The 17,621-nt window shown below is 36.1% G+C and overlaps 1 protein-coding gene across 2 annotated transcripts in view; it reads right to left on the bottom strand.

Annotated features, from left to right (window-relative positions):
- Positions 1 to 5,976: 5,976 nt before the first annotated feature.
- The window catches only part of LOC106136642 (protein kibra), a 70,062-nt gene continuing 58,417 nt past the window's right edge, over positions 5,977 to 17,621 (bottom strand). For both annotated transcript variants that reach the window (XM_060950245.1, XM_060950246.1), the window contains 9 exons: positions 17,353 to 17,533; positions 16,521 to 16,674; positions 15,614 to 15,705; positions 15,142 to 15,287; positions 11,286 to 11,396; positions 10,181 to 10,303; positions 9,020 to 9,178; positions 8,396 to 8,596; positions 5,977 to 8,130 (listed from right to left, as the gene is read on the bottom strand). In XM_060950245.1, the coding sequence (XP_060806228.1) occupies positions 7,746 to 8,130; positions 8,396 to 8,596; positions 9,020 to 9,178; positions 10,181 to 10,303; positions 11,286 to 11,396; positions 15,142 to 15,287; positions 15,614 to 15,705; positions 16,521 to 16,674; positions 17,353 to 17,533 (1,552 nt within the window). In that variant the 3' untranslated portion in view covers positions 5,977 to 7,745. The remainder of the gene's footprint in view (positions 8,131 to 8,395; positions 8,597 to 9,019; positions 9,179 to 10,180; positions 10,304 to 11,285; positions 11,397 to 15,141; positions 15,288 to 15,613; positions 15,706 to 16,520; positions 16,675 to 17,352; positions 17,534 to 17,621) is intronic.

The raw sequence follows: 17,621 nt of genomic DNA on the forward strand, positions 1-17,621 counted from the left end.
AACAATGGTACCTCGAATGGCATGCCACGAATTTGCTGCCTGTCGCATACCGATTAGCAGATTTAAGATAGTTGCCGACTGAGTTGTATTAAAGTAGGTATCACGTCTTATATCTTACGGGGTAGACATAGCCAACAAGGTAAACATGACTACATAGAGAAAAATGTAGTTCTTATCGTATTTGTGGACAAAAGTTATTTAACACCTACAATTCAGTTCTAATGCTAACTAGTACCTACTATTGAGATATTAATGATACCATAATATATTCGTACCTACTCCTAGAGTTGGGTATAGATATAGAAAAATAAAAAATTGATGCAGGGCGGTTCCCAGCACTTTAGAATAGGACTACTATGATGTCGTAGAATGCGACTAAGATATAGGCTAATAAACTTAGGATTGTTTTTTTAGGTTATTGGGTATCAACCTGTCGCTATTTTAGTCTCAAATACTGTTAAATGAGGCCTTTGCGAGACAGTCAGCTCTGTCCACCCGTAAGGGATAAAAACGTGATTATACTTATATAAAAATTAATGCGATTCTGGACTGTCCAATCTCGGCCCACAAATGCAGTAGTGTGCTGTAACACAATTTACATAATTTCGTGTTACCGGCTACCACACGCCCTACACCCCACCCTCTTAACCCTATAGGGCTGTCACTTATTCCCTATGCTGTCGGCTTCAAATCTTAGGGTCTGATAAAGTAATATGCAAGTTATTGTGGAAAAGATTGACAAAATACCCGGCTTTATAGTTGACACCATAGGCCCTGGGCGATGGCTTTTGTCCTTTGGTCGCCATATACAATACACAGAGTAAGTAAATAAGACTTTCACACGAAACGACTCCCGTCTGACCTCCGCAACCTAACCCTTATTGCATCATGGTCAAAATAATGAATGTTCCTTTGAATGTTGGTGGAATATGTGAATGAAAAGGTTTGGCACCCCTGCCACCCCACCTCTTCCCCCTCAATTTCCGTTCGGCCGCCGCGTGACGCCAGGAGTCACGAACTAGCGTGCTACGTGTCAAACTACGCATAAGCATTTTAATGACATTCTCGGATTGGTCATTCGTTATTTTGTTTACATATAAAAAATGTTTGTTTATCAATCATTCATATAATAACGTCTATATCCCTTCCGGGGTAGACAGAGCCAGCAGTCTTGGAAGACTGATAGGCCTCGTTTAGCTGTTGGGCTTAATGATAGAATTGACATTCAAATAATGACAGGTTGCTAGCCCATCGCCTAAAAGAAGAATCTCAAGTTTATAAGCCTTTTTCCTTAGTCGCCTTTTACGACATTCAAGGGAAAGAGATGGAGTATCCTTTTTTATATTATTGCCGGGAACTGATGATTGAGTTTTTAAAACAAGTGACAAATGTCCCGTCATGACTGACCTCCGAAACCTTTGCAAGGTGAATCTAATCCTTAAGTTATTATGAATAGAATCTACTTGCCTAAATGTGCATCTTCTTCGCGATTTTCTCCTCAACGTTAGAGCAACGGTTAGCATTCAAACTAATGTACCTGCTTAATAACTCTGGAAACACTGAAAAATAATACTGAAAAAAAGAGATAGCTCTTAATCGATTGTTTTTAATATAAAATAATGTAAGAAAATATATTTTTAACGGGACAAATTACACAGATTGAATTAGCCTCGAGTTAAGTTCGCAACTTGTGTTACGAGATACTAACTCATCTATACTATATTGTATTGTATTCTACTAGTTGTCCCGGCAAACGTTGTTCTGCATTTTGTGGGTATGAAAAATAGATGTTGGCCGATTCTCAGACCTACTCAAAATGCTCACAAAATTACATGAGAATCGGTCAAGCCGTTTCGGAGGAGTATAGAGAACGAACATTGTAACACGAGAATTTTATATATAAGATAATAAGTATGTCCTTATATAAATAAACATACAAAACCAAATAGGTAATTATTCTGTACCTTACTTTTATCCTTTTCATTAAATATGTATTAATGACCGCTTAAAATCAGATTCGAGATTCCCTTTTCACGTGATAAATGAGCCATTCATCGATTTTCGATCTCGTTCCAAAAGATTTACGTTAAAATAATTATATTCTTACTACATATCAGTTGTTACCATCGCCACCATTCATGAAAAATTCATGAAATTCACCCAAATGATTGATGGTAGGTATAAAGTGGCCGAATTATGTAAATAAAATGGCGTATTTTTATTTTGGTATAACATAATTATAGTTTTTACTTCAACTTGTAGTTACCTGTCAATAAAAGTACCTATCACTTCAGACTACTCATGAATTTGTTAATGATTATATTTACTGAACGTGGCTTCCAGTCTTTTCTAGTTGGCTCTGACTACCCTGTTAGGAATAAAGGCGTGATTATATGTATACCTAATTAACATGTATGTTTAGTTAAATATGTTAAACGATATTTATGCACACGCCATACCGTTCCAATATTCAGCTCTCCTCTCACGGGTCTAATGGAAGATGTTATTTGAAATAAGTACCATTTTGTACTACAATAATTACTGTTTTAAATGGTCCTGTATATAATTTTGTGTACATAAATATAATTAAATACTGTCTAGATCTGAACGTTGACTAAGCAAATCTATACTAATACTATAAAGCTGAAGAGTTTGTTTGTTTGTTTGATCGCGCTAACTAAAGGAACTACTAGTTCGAATTGAAAAATTATTTTTTTGTTGAAAAGACTATTTACTGAGGAAGGCTTTAGGCTATATAACATCACGCTTCAACTATAAACAGCGAAGAAATAATGTTAAATGTGAAAAAAAACGGGGTAAATTATTCATCTTTGAGGGCTTCAATGATGCCCAAACTATTCGGACTACGCGGACAAAGCTACTTATAACAATATTATGAATTTGAATGAATGTTGGAATGTGCCGTGTGGTTCCCGGCACTATTACAAAAAAGAATAGGACCACTCCATCTCTTTCCCATGGATGTCGTAAAAGGCGACTAAGGGATAGGCTTATAAACTTAGGATTCCTCTTTTAGGCGATGGGCTAGCAACCTGTCACTATTTGAATCTCGGTTCTATCATTAAGCCAAATAGCTGAACGTGGCCATTCAGTCTTTTCAAGACTGTTGGCTCTGTCTACCCCGCAAGGGATATAGACGTGATCATATGTATGTATGTATGTATGTATGTTGGAATATTAAGGCCTAGATGGAGGTGGTCTTAATAAAATCAAAAAACGGTTTTATCTAACCCGTACGGAATAAAAACGAGATATATAAGTATGTTCATTTAAAAATCTATATTAACTTACAGTCAAACAAAGCAAAACTAGCATAAATTCTTTGTAAATTACCCACAACATTACAACCATAAAAAATTAGGTCAAATGCTCTAATCAGGACGTGGCATTTACACGGAATGCAACACGAAAACCGCGGGTTTAATAGTTTTTTATTCCCGAAAATTCCCAATTAGGCGCGGTGGAGGTAAGGAATATATTTTTTTCCGTAAAATCTGAGTTATATTTAAGCGTATCCTTTATGCTGAGTGCGTGCGTGCCCGGCCACGTCTAAAAGCCATACGGCTATAAAGGGTGAAAGCATGATTTTACGCGATAACTACAAGCTAAATTATTATTTTTCTGTTTTCAATCCCTTACTTTTTAATTGTTTAATTTTAAGATTCTTTATTCATAGACACTTCAAACTACTTAAAATAGATTACAATTAAATCAAATTAAAACTAAAACTACTTATAAAAGAAAGAAAAAAGATAATTAAAAACTAAAATTTAATTCCCTTATATTATAAATGCGAAATTCTGTTTGTCTGTCAGTGGAACGGTGGTGCGTTCCACTGACGGAACGCACTTAAACCGATGCATTAATTCGAATGAAATTTGGTATGCATATTGTTAAACCCACATTTCATAATCGAATACTTTTTCAAATATCCCTATATTACAAAAATAGTGGGGTGAACGTTTGTATGAAAATCAATAATGTTGTCAATGTGAATTCTAACTATTTTAGAATTCACATTAACACGTGGACGAAAATGTTGCAATACTTTCTCTCTTGAAACAATAAAATTCTACAGGGATTCATAAAGAAAGACAAAGCCAGATTCTATACATCCGCGTGGCCATCATTATAAAAATATGATGAATTGTCTATTATCATCATTTGTTTATGATATTATTGTCAATAAGGCTTATAAACTTGGGATTCTTCTTTTAGGCGATGGACTAGCAACCTGTCACTAGTCGACTCAACTCTCAACTCGTTAAAGCCAAACAGCTGAGCGTGGCCTATCAGTCTTTCCAAGACTCTGTCAACCCCGCAAGGGATATGGACGTGATTATATACATATATGTATTTGTATTAATTATTGTCAATTTGGTACTAAAACGTAATACCAAACTAACGTAATACTAAAGTGCGCACATTTGTTAGTCGTGTTGATATTACATCGTAATTTCCAAGGTGTAATCTAAGCGATGGTAACTCCAGATTGTGGGATTGGCCCCTCGCGTGCCCAGAACCAGGGCTACTGCCGGCTTCTTACGGGTTTGTATGTGTTATTTAACTATTTATTTGTGAATTCCGCTTAAAAGAACAAGGTGTGCCGTGTGTTTTAGGCTCTTTAGAATAGAAATATTCCATATCTTTCCAATGGATGTCGTAAAAGGGGACTTATCATTAGATATAAAAATATGATGAATTGTCTATTATTATTAATTTGTTTATAATATTATTGTCAATTAGGGTTATTAACTTAGGATTCCTTTTGTAGGCAATGGGCTAGAAACCTGTCACTATTTATATCTCAATTCTATCATAAAGCCATGGAGCTGAACGTGGCCTTTCAGTATTTTTGAGACTGTTGGCTCTGTCGTCCTGGCAAGGGATATAGACGTGACTAAACGTATGTATGTGAGTATGTAAGAACAAGGTATATTTGAACCGATGCTTTAACTGTAAAAAAAAAACAATGTGATTATAGAAAAATATAAAATCCTATCTCTTTGGCGTAATGGTAAAAAGAAATATCCAGTGAAAGCCATTTTTAAGTCATCTCACATGGTCATCTCTTTCTAAACCTTTTTCTTTTTATTTTGCTTAAATAGCTGGATAATGTGCAAATAGCTGAACGTGGCCTTTCAGTCTTTTCAAGACTCTGTCTACCCCGTAAGGGATATAGACGTGATATGTATGTATGTATAATGTGCCTATTCCCTAACTCAGCTTTAACGACATCCACGGGAAAGAGATGGCAGGTGGTCCCATTCTTAAATGCCAGGAACTACACGGCACATTATCTGGGTCAAATCAAACTAGGTTGCATTGTCATGGTTTACCGTCCAATACCGGGTTCCGCTTAAAAAAGCATGAAAGTGATTCTTCATGCAGTTCTATATTTTACGGTTAACCATCTGCTTGACACTATTTTACCACCATTTTGATGCATATCACATACATACGTAAAAGGCGACTAAGGGAAAGGCCAATAAATTTGGGTTTCTTCTTGTATGCGATTAGCAACCTGTCACTATTTGAATCTCAATTATATAATTAAGCTTAACTGCTGAACGTAGTCTTTTCAAGGAAAGGCTAGACTCTATCTACCCCGCAAGAGATATAGACGTGATTATATGTATGTACGTACGAGTATATCCACGGAATCAATAGTTTTAAGAGGGATGGAAAGTTCCCTTTGTCCTGTCCAGACTTTTAATTATATAAGTAATACGCATAATTTCATGAAGATTAATTCAGTAGATAACGCGTGAATAGAAAAAAAAGAAACAAATAAACTTACTTTTGCATTTATTACATTGTATGGCTTTGTTATATATGAAAAACGATAAGAACCAAAGGAACCCAAAGGTTATAATAGATTTTTTTTTATCGTCATCAAAGTAACCGGACATTAAATTCATAATAATAACTACGATGAAATCAAACAAAAAGTAATTAATTTATAATTTTTATTTTCAGTTTCATATCTTCCGCAGCGGCTTCATCTTTACAAATTAATATAATAATCCTTTTTATCAAATGGAAGAATTAAAAACAATGCTTATATTAATTTGGCAAATACGAATTTACCCAACAATTACAAATGTATTTTATAAATCGTAAAATGTTTATATAAAATATACATTTTTTACAAAAATGTAATATAATTAATTACACGTGCAGCTAAACCAGTACTGTGGCTTTTGCGTGCTATAAAAATACTTAACATGGACTAATATTGCTATTAATTACTAGATATCATTAAAATTATCAGAGAAAAACAGATATGCAAATTCTTTTACTGTAGCATTAATTTCGGATTATTTACAAAATTAAAAACTAGAATAATATTAAAAAAATATAATACAAAATGTACAATTATAATTATTAGCATTAAATTACTAATTTTAAAGCAAAATTTGAATATATACTGACATTTTGAGACTAACATTTTGTTTTGGAGATGAAATTGTCAGTGTATGATCAAATTTTGATGAAATTATTTTTATAATTAACCACGAAAGGCACGTGACGATTACTATAATTTTTCATAATTTTTTATCGTCAATATGGTTTCAGATCTCGAAACTAGATCGAAGCAATAGGCCATCCTGTTCAATATTGCACATCAAAAATGTATGCGCCATTTGAAAAAATAAGCAAGTTTTTTGCTATTTTTTCACTATGAATGCGAAAAAAAAATTGAAACCAATTTACCAAACTTTTTGACATGTAACATAGTGACTTAACTGTTTTTTTTTTAATAGTCTAATTACTCAACTAAACAATTACAAAACACTGTTTTTTTTGTGCATAAAATTTTACAATCCTGATATTTTGACATTTCCAATGAACGCAGGAATGAAATTTGTGGCAGGTACAAATGCGCAATTCTCTTTAGACATCATCGAAGCCTTATTTACAAAGCGTATTTTTGGCCAGTCACCTTAAACTCGGTGGACGCTATACTTTAAATTATCTCATAGTGCACGATCATTTTGGTGGGCAAAACTATGATTATTTACGTATCTATGTACAAACGAAATGATCGCGCCTATCTTATATTAATCGTTTGGTATATATTTGTGACTCTTCTACACAACTATTTTGTACCTTATTTCCTTCCATTTTTATGCCGCTTTATGGCACAAACCACGTTCTCCAGGCACCGAAAATTAAGGCACGATACTTTTGTACAATAATGATCAGTATAATGATATATATAGAGCAGGATTTTGCGTGTCTCCGCGCTATGGCACTATGTTTGCACAATACGTAAACTTAGTACTGATAAACACCAATAATACATACGGTTTATATATATTTAATTTTCGCTCAGTCTTCAATCCAGAAATCTCAGTTTTATAATCACAGTAGTTATACTATTTTGCAGCCTTATTAGCTATGAAAACGACCAATCAAAATCCTATGTAACATAGACATATATGATTTACTAGACATAAAATTATTCAACGTTTTCACTATTCCTAATGTGAATCGAATTAAAATCCAGTAAAAGTTCTGTTAGAAAAAAAAATTTTGGTCGTAATCATATCAAACTTAAGGCTTTAAAGGTGCCGTGAAGCCATCCATTCGAGAACAGTGCCATAGGTCCGCAATCCAACAAAACAACAACATGCCTTATTATTAATTTATCGACATAAAACAATTACCCTCAATCGCAAACGAACAATTTGTGAACACATTTTGATGGACTCCGAACTTCAAACCTGAACTCCTAACACTCTATCGACGACGAACTCATACCGGTCCTCGCTCTCCTTTTCATCTTCAATTTTGGGCTCGTAACACGGCTCGGGGTTCAAACAAGGATTCTTACATTCGACCACTTCTACAATCTCAGTCTCCTGGCACTCATCCACCTGGCTTACCTCATCTATCTGATCATGACATTCCTCAACCATTTGGCATTCAGTTTGACACGCCTGAGTGTCGCGATCTCGTCTCTCGTACGAAGTCTTTGACGATCTGCCGTCTGGTGTTCTTCGCTCCTCCAGTTCTTCCCATTCGTCCTGGGAAACGTCTTCGTCGTCCCCTGGGAGGCCGGGTATGGTAAGCTTGTTGCGTGTGAAGAACGCCATCTTCTCTCTGTGGACAAGATAGAAAAATAAAATTATAAAGATGATCATATACGTCAAGATAAATAAAAATACAAGGTGAAATTTTGTTATTGAAGTAATGACACATACAATAATCGGCAAGAAATTTTAAATATCTTGCCTTTCTATTGTAACGCAAGATATCAAAACCAAGCTTGTAATATCAAAGTAAAAATATTGGCAGTAGTGGTTTTAAGCTTAGGCTAAGTATTATTAAGTACAGAGAATCATGACAAATAAAAGTAAACACTCACTTGAAAGTAACAAGGTCCGGTTTCCTCCCGCCTTGCCTGGACCTTCTCAGCTTGTAAACATCCCTATATATCCTGTGGAGGAGCCTGGAGGCGCGGTCAGAGGCGCCATCTGGCGGGTCAGCTACTAATCTCTGAAGGTTCTCGTCTTCAGCTACCCACGCGGCTACTACTGGGTCTCCGCGGGAGTACGCCTCTTCTAGTCTGTAAGAGTGGTAATTGTTTAAAAATAAACATTATATAATTGGTTGAGCAATATTAGTCTAGTCTAGTCTGTTGAAGAGGTCATTGGTTCATAAAAATTTTTGCAAAATTTACACACCATTTTTTCTTAAGTCTGAGGAAATGGTGATGTCCGAGTTATTTACGAGTTCATAACTTTATTGAGCCTTAAAAGTACAATAGGTGGACTTAATGCTATAGCATTCTCTACCAGTCAACCTTACATAGATAACATACAGAAGAGAAGGTAAGTACCTATAAGGAAGGTGATATTTTATGGATCTAGAAAAGTAAAACGAAAAAACAGTTCCTTTTTTAGTGTTTGATAAAAAAAAAAAAAAATTCAATGCTATCAATTTGCAGTAACACTTCCTATTCAATGTCCATAGAGATGTTAACACTCACTTCTTGTTCAAGAGCCGCAGCTGCGTGATGTCGGCGGTGAGGTCGGCGAGCCGCGAGTGCTGCGCGCGCAGGTCCAGCGCGAGGTCCAGCGACGTGCGCGCGCTGCGCCGCGGGCCGCCCGCGCGCCGCGCCGCCGCGCCGCCGCACACGCGCCCGCGTCTGTATAGTGATACAACCTTATTGTCAACTCTATTTGGGTACCACCTCTGTGGCGCAACATTGACTTGCTGAATTTTTTTTTTTATGTGAGACAAATTACACAGATTGTGTTAGACTCGAAGTAAGTTTGAAACTTGTGTTTATTGTCAACTCTATTCGTATAGGTATAGGTATCACCGTGGCGCAACGTTGACTTGCTGAATTTTTTTTTTTTATGTGAGACAAATTACACAAATGAGTTAGCCTCGAAGTAAGTTTGAAACTTGTGTTACGAGATACTAACTCAACGATACTGTTTTTATAATAAATACTTATGCGGATAAACATCCAAGACCCAGTTCAATCAGAAAAAGTTATTTTCTCATCATGCCCTGGCCGGTATTCGAACCCAAGAAAATCCGGTGTCACAGACAAGCGTACTACCGCTGCGCCACACAGGCCGTCAAATAGGGGTGATGAAACAGTTAGTAACATGACTTATTGTAATTATTCTAGTCTCGAGCACAGTCGTAGGAAATAAGGCGGACGGAGTTTTATTATATGGCAAAATGAAGCACCAATGGTATGCCGGCCCACTTTACTACACTTTATATAGGTATATACAAGCTTTACGCACAGCCTCTCACCAATACTGTGACGGTCGACCGCCATTACGTCATAGATGCGTCACAGATTTTCTCATTGTCTGTCACTCACACATGCGCACAATGCCGCCATTACGATGCTTCACTTTTTATCAAGCCACACTACGTCTACCTTTTGTACGTCCCGAGCTTACTGTGGAACTAGCTAAATCTGTGTATCAGCTATCTATGTTAGTAGACCAACTTTATTTTGCATGCGCTAGTGAGGTGGCGAGATAATACAAGTCAAAAAACCCAAAATATAATTTTTTATAAAGGCAATTTATTCTGATAACACTAGTAATGTACAATATAAAACCAATAAATATTTAATTTCACTTGTAAACTTCAATCGACTGCCTATTTATATATAACTCACCTCAAAGATCGTCTCTCGCAACGGTTCCTGTCGAATGGTATCCCAGCTGTAGGGGGGGGCTGCAGACCTGTGACCCTCCTCGCGTACTGCGCCATCGATGAATCAGATTCCGAACGGTTTAGTCTGTAAATGTAATAAGTAGTAAATGACATTGGTTAGGTTGAAATTTGAAGGGAGAAATATTGGGAATCTCTGCTCCCCTAACTTAGCCATTACGAGGTTAGAGTGAATATCATTGTTTGAGCTTTGACTTCGTCAAGCTTACCGATTGGCAAATTAAGGTCAAATTTGCAATAATAAAAAAACTATGGTGCAAATGCTCTTACGGTGAGGGAAAACATCGTGAGGAAACCTGCATATTGAGGCAACTGGATGTGTAACCATGGATCGAATACGGGTTGGGTTTACCTGCAAAGGTTGCGGAGGTCAGATGGGAATCGCTTTATTTAAAAACCTGACTCACCAAGGATCCATGGTTAGAGGTGAGGATGCAACCGGGACTAAAGCCACAGGGAAGAAGGTAGAAATGACAACCTCCTTCGTTTTTGAAGTCGGTTAAAAAGAAATTACAGCCTTGGCTCTTCAAATCAATGGGCGAAGATAAGACTAAGAAAGAGGTTCAAATTTGGTCTATGACATCAGGTAGTAAGATATCATACGAGAATATGCTGAGAATCAGAAAATGTTTACAATGTGTTTTCTAATGGGCCAATCCTAATTTCCTCCAAACTGGATATTACAAAAAGATGTAATTTTATATTAACTTTATACTTCGCATCTGAAATATGTACTTAAACAGTGGAACTACAACTACGTGCACTGTAGTGTATACAGCCAAGTTTGTAATATGAACAACTTAACAAAAATATTTATATAATTCCCGGCACCAATACAAAAAAGAATAGGACCACTCCATCTCTTTCCCATGGATCACGTAAAAGGCGACTAAGGGATAGGCTTACAAACTTGTAATTCTTTTTTAGGCCACGGGCTAGCAACATGTCACTATTTGAATGTCAATTCTATCATTACCTAAGCCAAATAGCTGAACGTGGCCATTCAGTCTTTTCAAGACTGTTGGCTCTGTCTACCCTTTGATACTGACCTACATTTATACTGTCCTCTGCTGAAGCTCTGTGGTTGAGGCGAAAACGTTTGAGATCTCTTTATTGTGGCTAATGGCTCGTCGGGGTTTGAGTTTACTTGTTGGCTTTTTCTGTAAATAAAAATCTATAATTAACAACTGGTATTATATTATAACCATCACTATTTTGTCGACATTGTAGCCCGAATTTGTGGGTGGTAAGTAGAACCTACTAAAACAAAAGCCATTTAAAAAAAATCGATCATTTGATACATTTGATATAACTATTGTCATATTTGTGGTATTGATATGAATATTTTTAAATTCGAATGATAATAAAAATTTACAGAGATTAAAATAACCTGTCCTACCAAATTTTGAATCTAGGCTAAAATGTTGATAAAGATCATGGCATCATAGTAAAAATTAACAATACTTGTAAGGCAAAACGTGGCATCATAACATAGGGACAAAAATCTTGTAGACATATTGAAAAATACTTTAAAAGCTAAATAAAATGTGAGGTGCAAACACTGAAAATCGAGTTAGTATAATTGTTCTTGCAAACGGCTATAGATACATTCACATTGTGCCAATACATGCTTACCATGCACTTATTATGTTATAACATGCGTGATAAAAAAGAATAATGATGTGCAATAAACTTTGCTTTATTTAGTTGTTGCCCGAAACGTGTATAATTCTCAGTCAGTGAGTGAAGTTATTTAATTATGTGCAATTATTATTCTCTTTCTAGGTACTTATATATTAATGTTTTTTTTACATTTTTTTTAGAAGCATAACTTGTAAAATGATTTCGAATGTATTATTTACTCCTTTTGATAAAAAGGCACTCTGCACACCTATATGGTTACACCTGTTGTGCGGTACAGACAAAAAAACTTTTTATATTTTTACTTGATCTAGATGATCTAAATATATCTAAATATAGAACTTGGCACATGGCACAGGGTAAGGGAGCAAACCAGCGCTTTGGAAAGAGTAAAAGTAGAAAATTTGCAAGATATGGATGTAGGTAAGAAGTATATTAATAGACTGAAGGATGAATTTGAAGATTTAGAGGAAATGAGCGATATTGAAGATGGATGGAAGGAATTTAAAGAAAGAATTGTGAAAGTAGCTGTTGAAGTGTGTGGTGTAAGTAGAAGAAGGAAAGGAAAAAATCACAAAAATGCGTGGATGAGTAAAGATGTGCAAGAACTTGTGCGATTAAAGAAGAAAGCATGGCTGGATTTGTTAGCAGCAAAAGCTAACTTAAGAATGCAAGAGGTTATAGATGAAGATGTGAATGAAGCACGTAAGGAATATAAGAAAATGAAAGATTTGGTTAAGAAAGCTGTGATTGGAAGGAAGGAGGAGTATAAAGAGGATTTTGATAAAAGGCTATCAGAAGACTTTCAGTCAAATCTGAAAGTATTCTGGAAATCCGTAAGGTCAGCCCGAGGAAATACTATAACCAGAGAGCTGACTAGGATCAGATGCCAGGATGGTAGCGTTGTGAAAGGAGAGGAATGTGTACTAAAGATATGGAAGGACTATTTTGAAAGTTTATTTGAAAAAAAGGAAGGAAATAAGAAAGATTTCTGCTATAGCGAAGAAAAAGAGAATGAGATGGAAGGCGAAATTGAAATGTTCGAAATTGTGGAAGTACTTAAGAGTATGAAAGCGGGAAAGGCTGCTGGGTGTGATAAAGTGTCGGTCGAGATGCTTAAAGCAGGAAAAGGCGTAGTAGCTAGTCAGTTGTACTGCCTTTTCAATTTGTGTTGGAGAAGCGGCCGAGTACCAAAAGATTGGTGTAAGGCTGTTATCGTGCCACTTTACAAAGGAAAAGGGTCACAGCTGGACTGCAAAAATTATCGTGGTATAAGCCTGCTTAGCGTCGTCGGCAAATTGTATGCTAAGGTATTGATTAATAGAGTCAGGAATGAAACTGATGACAAAATATGGGATGCTCAAGCGGGATTTCGAAAGGGAATGGGATGTACTGATCAGGTCTTTTCCTTGCGGTGCATAGCCGAAAAGTTTTTGGCCAAGAGTCAAAAAGTCTATTGCACATTCGTAGATCTGGAAAAGGCCTATGACAGAGTTGAGAGGAATGAATTGTGGTCAGCACTTTCTATGCATGGGGTGAGCAGTCTCTTAATACGAGCACTGAAATCCTTATATGAGGATTCGAGTGCTTGTGTCAGGATAAACGGAGCGCACACTGAGTGGTTTAAGATTGAGAGAGGCGTTAGGCAAGGATGTGTTGCGTCACCGTGGCTGTTCAACCTATTTATGGATAGCTGTTTGACAGATTTGAAAGAGTCTAAAAGTGGATTAAGGATGAATGAGTTACTCGTCAAATGTCTGCTCTATGCCGACGATCAGGTTATACTGGCGTCATCAGCGGAGGAGTTACAGGAGATGGTAAACTGTATGCATGAGGCTTTGAAAGAGAAAGGAATGAAAGTGAACGTAAGTAAAACTAAAACACTGGTTTTTGAAATGGAGAAAGAAATGACAGCATGTAATATTTTGATTGCAGGAGAAAAAGTGGAGCAAGTGAAAGAGTTTGTATATCTAGGATCAAAGTTTACATCAGATGGCAAGTATGATAGTGATATTGAAAGGAGAGTGAACGCGGGGAACATGGTGAATGGAGCTTTGCATGCCTTTATGAGCAGTCAGAAACTATCCAAAAAGGCTCGACTGGCTGTGCACAGGGGCGTGTTGGTCCCGACATTAATGTATGGGAGTGAAAGTTGGGTATGGCAAAAGAAGCATGAAAGCAGAATAAATGCAGTGGAAATGAGAGCGTTAAGGAGTATGATGGGTGTGAAATTGAGTGACAGGATAAGGAACAGCGTGATAAGGGAATGTTGTGATGTGAAAGAAGATGTAGTTACAGGAATAGAAAAGGGTATGTTAAGATGGTTCGGTCATGTGGAGAGGATGAATGAAAGCAGGTTGACTAAGCAGATATACAAGGGGAGTGTGGAGGGAAAGGTCGGAGTGGGAAGACCTAGACGAACGTATCTTGATCAAATTAAGGACGTCCTGGTAAAGGGTCAGGTCAAAAGTACCCGAAACCGCCGAGCTTGTATGAAGAGAGTTATGAATGTGGACGAAGCGAAAGAAGTATGCAGAGATCGTGGCAAGTGGAAAGAGGTAGTCTCTGCCTACCCCTCCGGGAAAGAGGCGTGATTTTATGTATGTATGTATGTATAGAACTTCAAATGTAATGGAAGCGGCACAACAAACAATGCGTATTTTTCTTTTTATTAAAATAAGTTATTAAATTCTTCATAGCATACAGTTGCATCCAGGACATTCGACACAATGTAAACGTACCTATGTATAAAACTATGTACAAAAACATTCGGACGGACATAACTATTTGGCAAGAGGCGCCTCTTCTGTCGGCCGCCCGTCGGCCTCGATTCTCCGCAAGCATTTCATATATCTGGTGAAAGCAAAATTATTCTAAATACCCACCACCGAGATGTAATTACTAAATATAATAGTAATATGACGGACAGAACCTAAGGCAAATATATTTTTTTTCTATAGAATCGATTTTTGTAACTTTATTCTGTAATAGTTACCCATCACCTATATAAATAAATACTTTGAGAAAAAATCTAAGTTGGTACATTCTTTGTTTCCAAATCCAAAGCTTAATCTGATAATGAACTTGTTATGTATTTTATAAATACGTATCATATACAGGTATTTACAATATTAAGTATGTATTGTCAAAAATATAAGTTGGCCTTTTTACAGCGTGATAGTTTTTAGAAAGTCCCATCAAACACCAAAATTAAGCAAATATACCGCTAAATCTATTGAAATTAACAAAAAGACAATTATTTACCTTCTATGCAGTTGTCTCGCTCCCTCCGGGCAGAAGTTGCATTCAGTATTTGTTGCTTTCTCAGCTGTCGGCGGATGTAAGAATTCTTCTTCAAGTGCTAAATCTTCTTCGGGAATGTAATCTTCTAACGAATCCTCTTCCACTATCTATAAAAAAATTAATTGACTTGGCTCGTTACACTGCTTCGGAAATTTTCTTTTGAATCAAATACGTTGCACTTTGTACATGAACTTTCTTTCTGTATTCCGGCAATATATTATATGTAGGTAATCAAAATAAAAGTAATTAAAACTTATTATATATGTATATAATATTGTTAAGATGATTTATTTAGAGCACTTAAAACTGTTTAATTTTATTGGATACCTTGCTTGAAGCTCGTTTACATGCGACAAAATTTCATGTTAACCATTGTTTTGAACAATAATTAAGAAAACGTAATCCTTTAATAAGGTGAAGGTAGGATTATTACCTGATTAAGTGGCTCTCTAGACTCCTCGTCTTCTGAAGCTGAGTTGTCCCCGCAATCGACATTACAGTCCGCACTCATCATGCTTTCCGGACCTACGATAAATTTCATTTATAGTTATTTTATTTCATTGTATTAGGTCAGTATAAATAACCCAATCCAGGATCCATGATCAAATCAAAGAACAATTGATCAAAGAGCATACCCCAAGCTCCTGTCCAGAGTGGAAAGATGCAACCGGGACTAAAGTCAGGAGGAAGGTCAGTATAAATATACTTTCTATTGATATATAATCTATATATAATGTTATAATTGTTGATAGAAAGTTCGTAATACAGTCATATTTTGTTCTACAAAATATTAATAGTTATAAACAGCATTAAACTAAAAAAAGAAGTATTGGATTTAACTTATAATTTCAAAAGATTACAACTCTTTCATACTCGACTTGTAATATATTAAAAAAGATAATTAAAAAATCATGTTTATAAGATATAACTTAACCTTCGATGTTACATGGGCATATACATATATGCTTTACTAATTTGTAATATATTTTGAATATATTAATCATTTCTAGAACTATTTAGTTCTAGAAATGATTAATATATAACTAAAGCATACAGATAAGTTTGGCAGTGTGACAGCCAAGTCGAGTATGAAAGAGTTGTTTTTTTTTAAATTATAAGTTAAATCCAATACTTACCTACATATTTTAGTATACATCTATTCTACATATATAAATATATAAAAATGTTTATTATATAATACATTATTTATTATCACCCACACAAGTGATCTGACTGTTCGATAATGCTTTTAGCATTAAGTCCGCCTATTTTACTTCACAAATTTAAATTGTTACAATAATTAATAAACACTTATACATATACAATCCACAGAAACTAACCTCTATTCCTAGTCAAAGTCGATGTTTGGGATGATATGACAGTGGATTCGTCGGAACTCTCATCTCTTCTCATTGACCTGAAGCTGAGCAGATTATACCACTTCTGAGACACTCCTTCTAGGTCAAAATCCGCCAGACTCACTTGAGCGCAACCCTGTAAAGGAAATTGAACTTTAACATCTAAATTTTAAAGGTGAATTTTACTTTTGGGTGATAAAGAATCAGGAATTAATCGCTCTCGCCTTAGTTTTGTTCACATGGCACTCAAGGTGTTAGCCGAATACTCGAATTTGGCTAGTTATCATCATTTATTTTATTGTTTTCCTATCTTTTTTGTTATGTGCCGTGCGGTTCTCGGCACCAATAGAAAAAAGAATAGGACCACTCCATCTCGTTCCCATGGATTTCGTAAAAGGCGACTGAGGGATATGCCTTTAAACTTGAGATTCTTCTTTTATCACTACTAGAATCTCAACACTTTTGTCACTATTTGAATCTCAATTCTATTTTAAAGCCAAACGTGGCCTATCAGACTTCTCAACACTGTTGGCTCTACCCCGCAAAGGATGTAATCGTGATTATATGACAAAATAATCAAAAAATATTTGCCAAAACATGTACATAACTCTCTTCAGCTTTATAAAATTAATATAGGAACATATTCCAACATACACATATTTTGTCTGATTATATGATAAAATAAAAAAAAAATATTTGCCAAAACATGTACATAACTCTCTTCATCTTTATAAAATTAATATAGGAACATATTCCAACATACACATATTTTGTCTCTATACATCTATATATACACTACATCTGACTGACTGACCAGGCACTCCTGGCCGGTGCACACGTTGACCTGCAGCGTGGCGGCGCGCAGTGCGCGTGCGCTGTGCACGGCGGCGCGCTGCCCGTGCCGCCAGCGCAGCGTCGCGCCGCGCCACGGCAGCGCCGGGCTGCTGAGGACCACGCCGGCTCCACTGCCACCCATCAGGGCTACTCGGACCACGCTGTTTGAAAAAAAATTAGTAATGATGACAAGGTCTTAAAATAATATCTAAATAAAAAAACTGATTTAAGTACATATGACCACGCTGT

Source organism: Amyelois transitella, chromosome 21 (genome assembly GCF_032362555.1).
Source record: "Amyelois transitella isolate CPQ chromosome 21, ilAmyTran1.1, whole genome shotgun sequence".
Lineage (NCBI taxonomy): Eukaryota > Metazoa > Arthropoda > Insecta > Lepidoptera > Pyralidae > Amyelois > Amyelois transitella.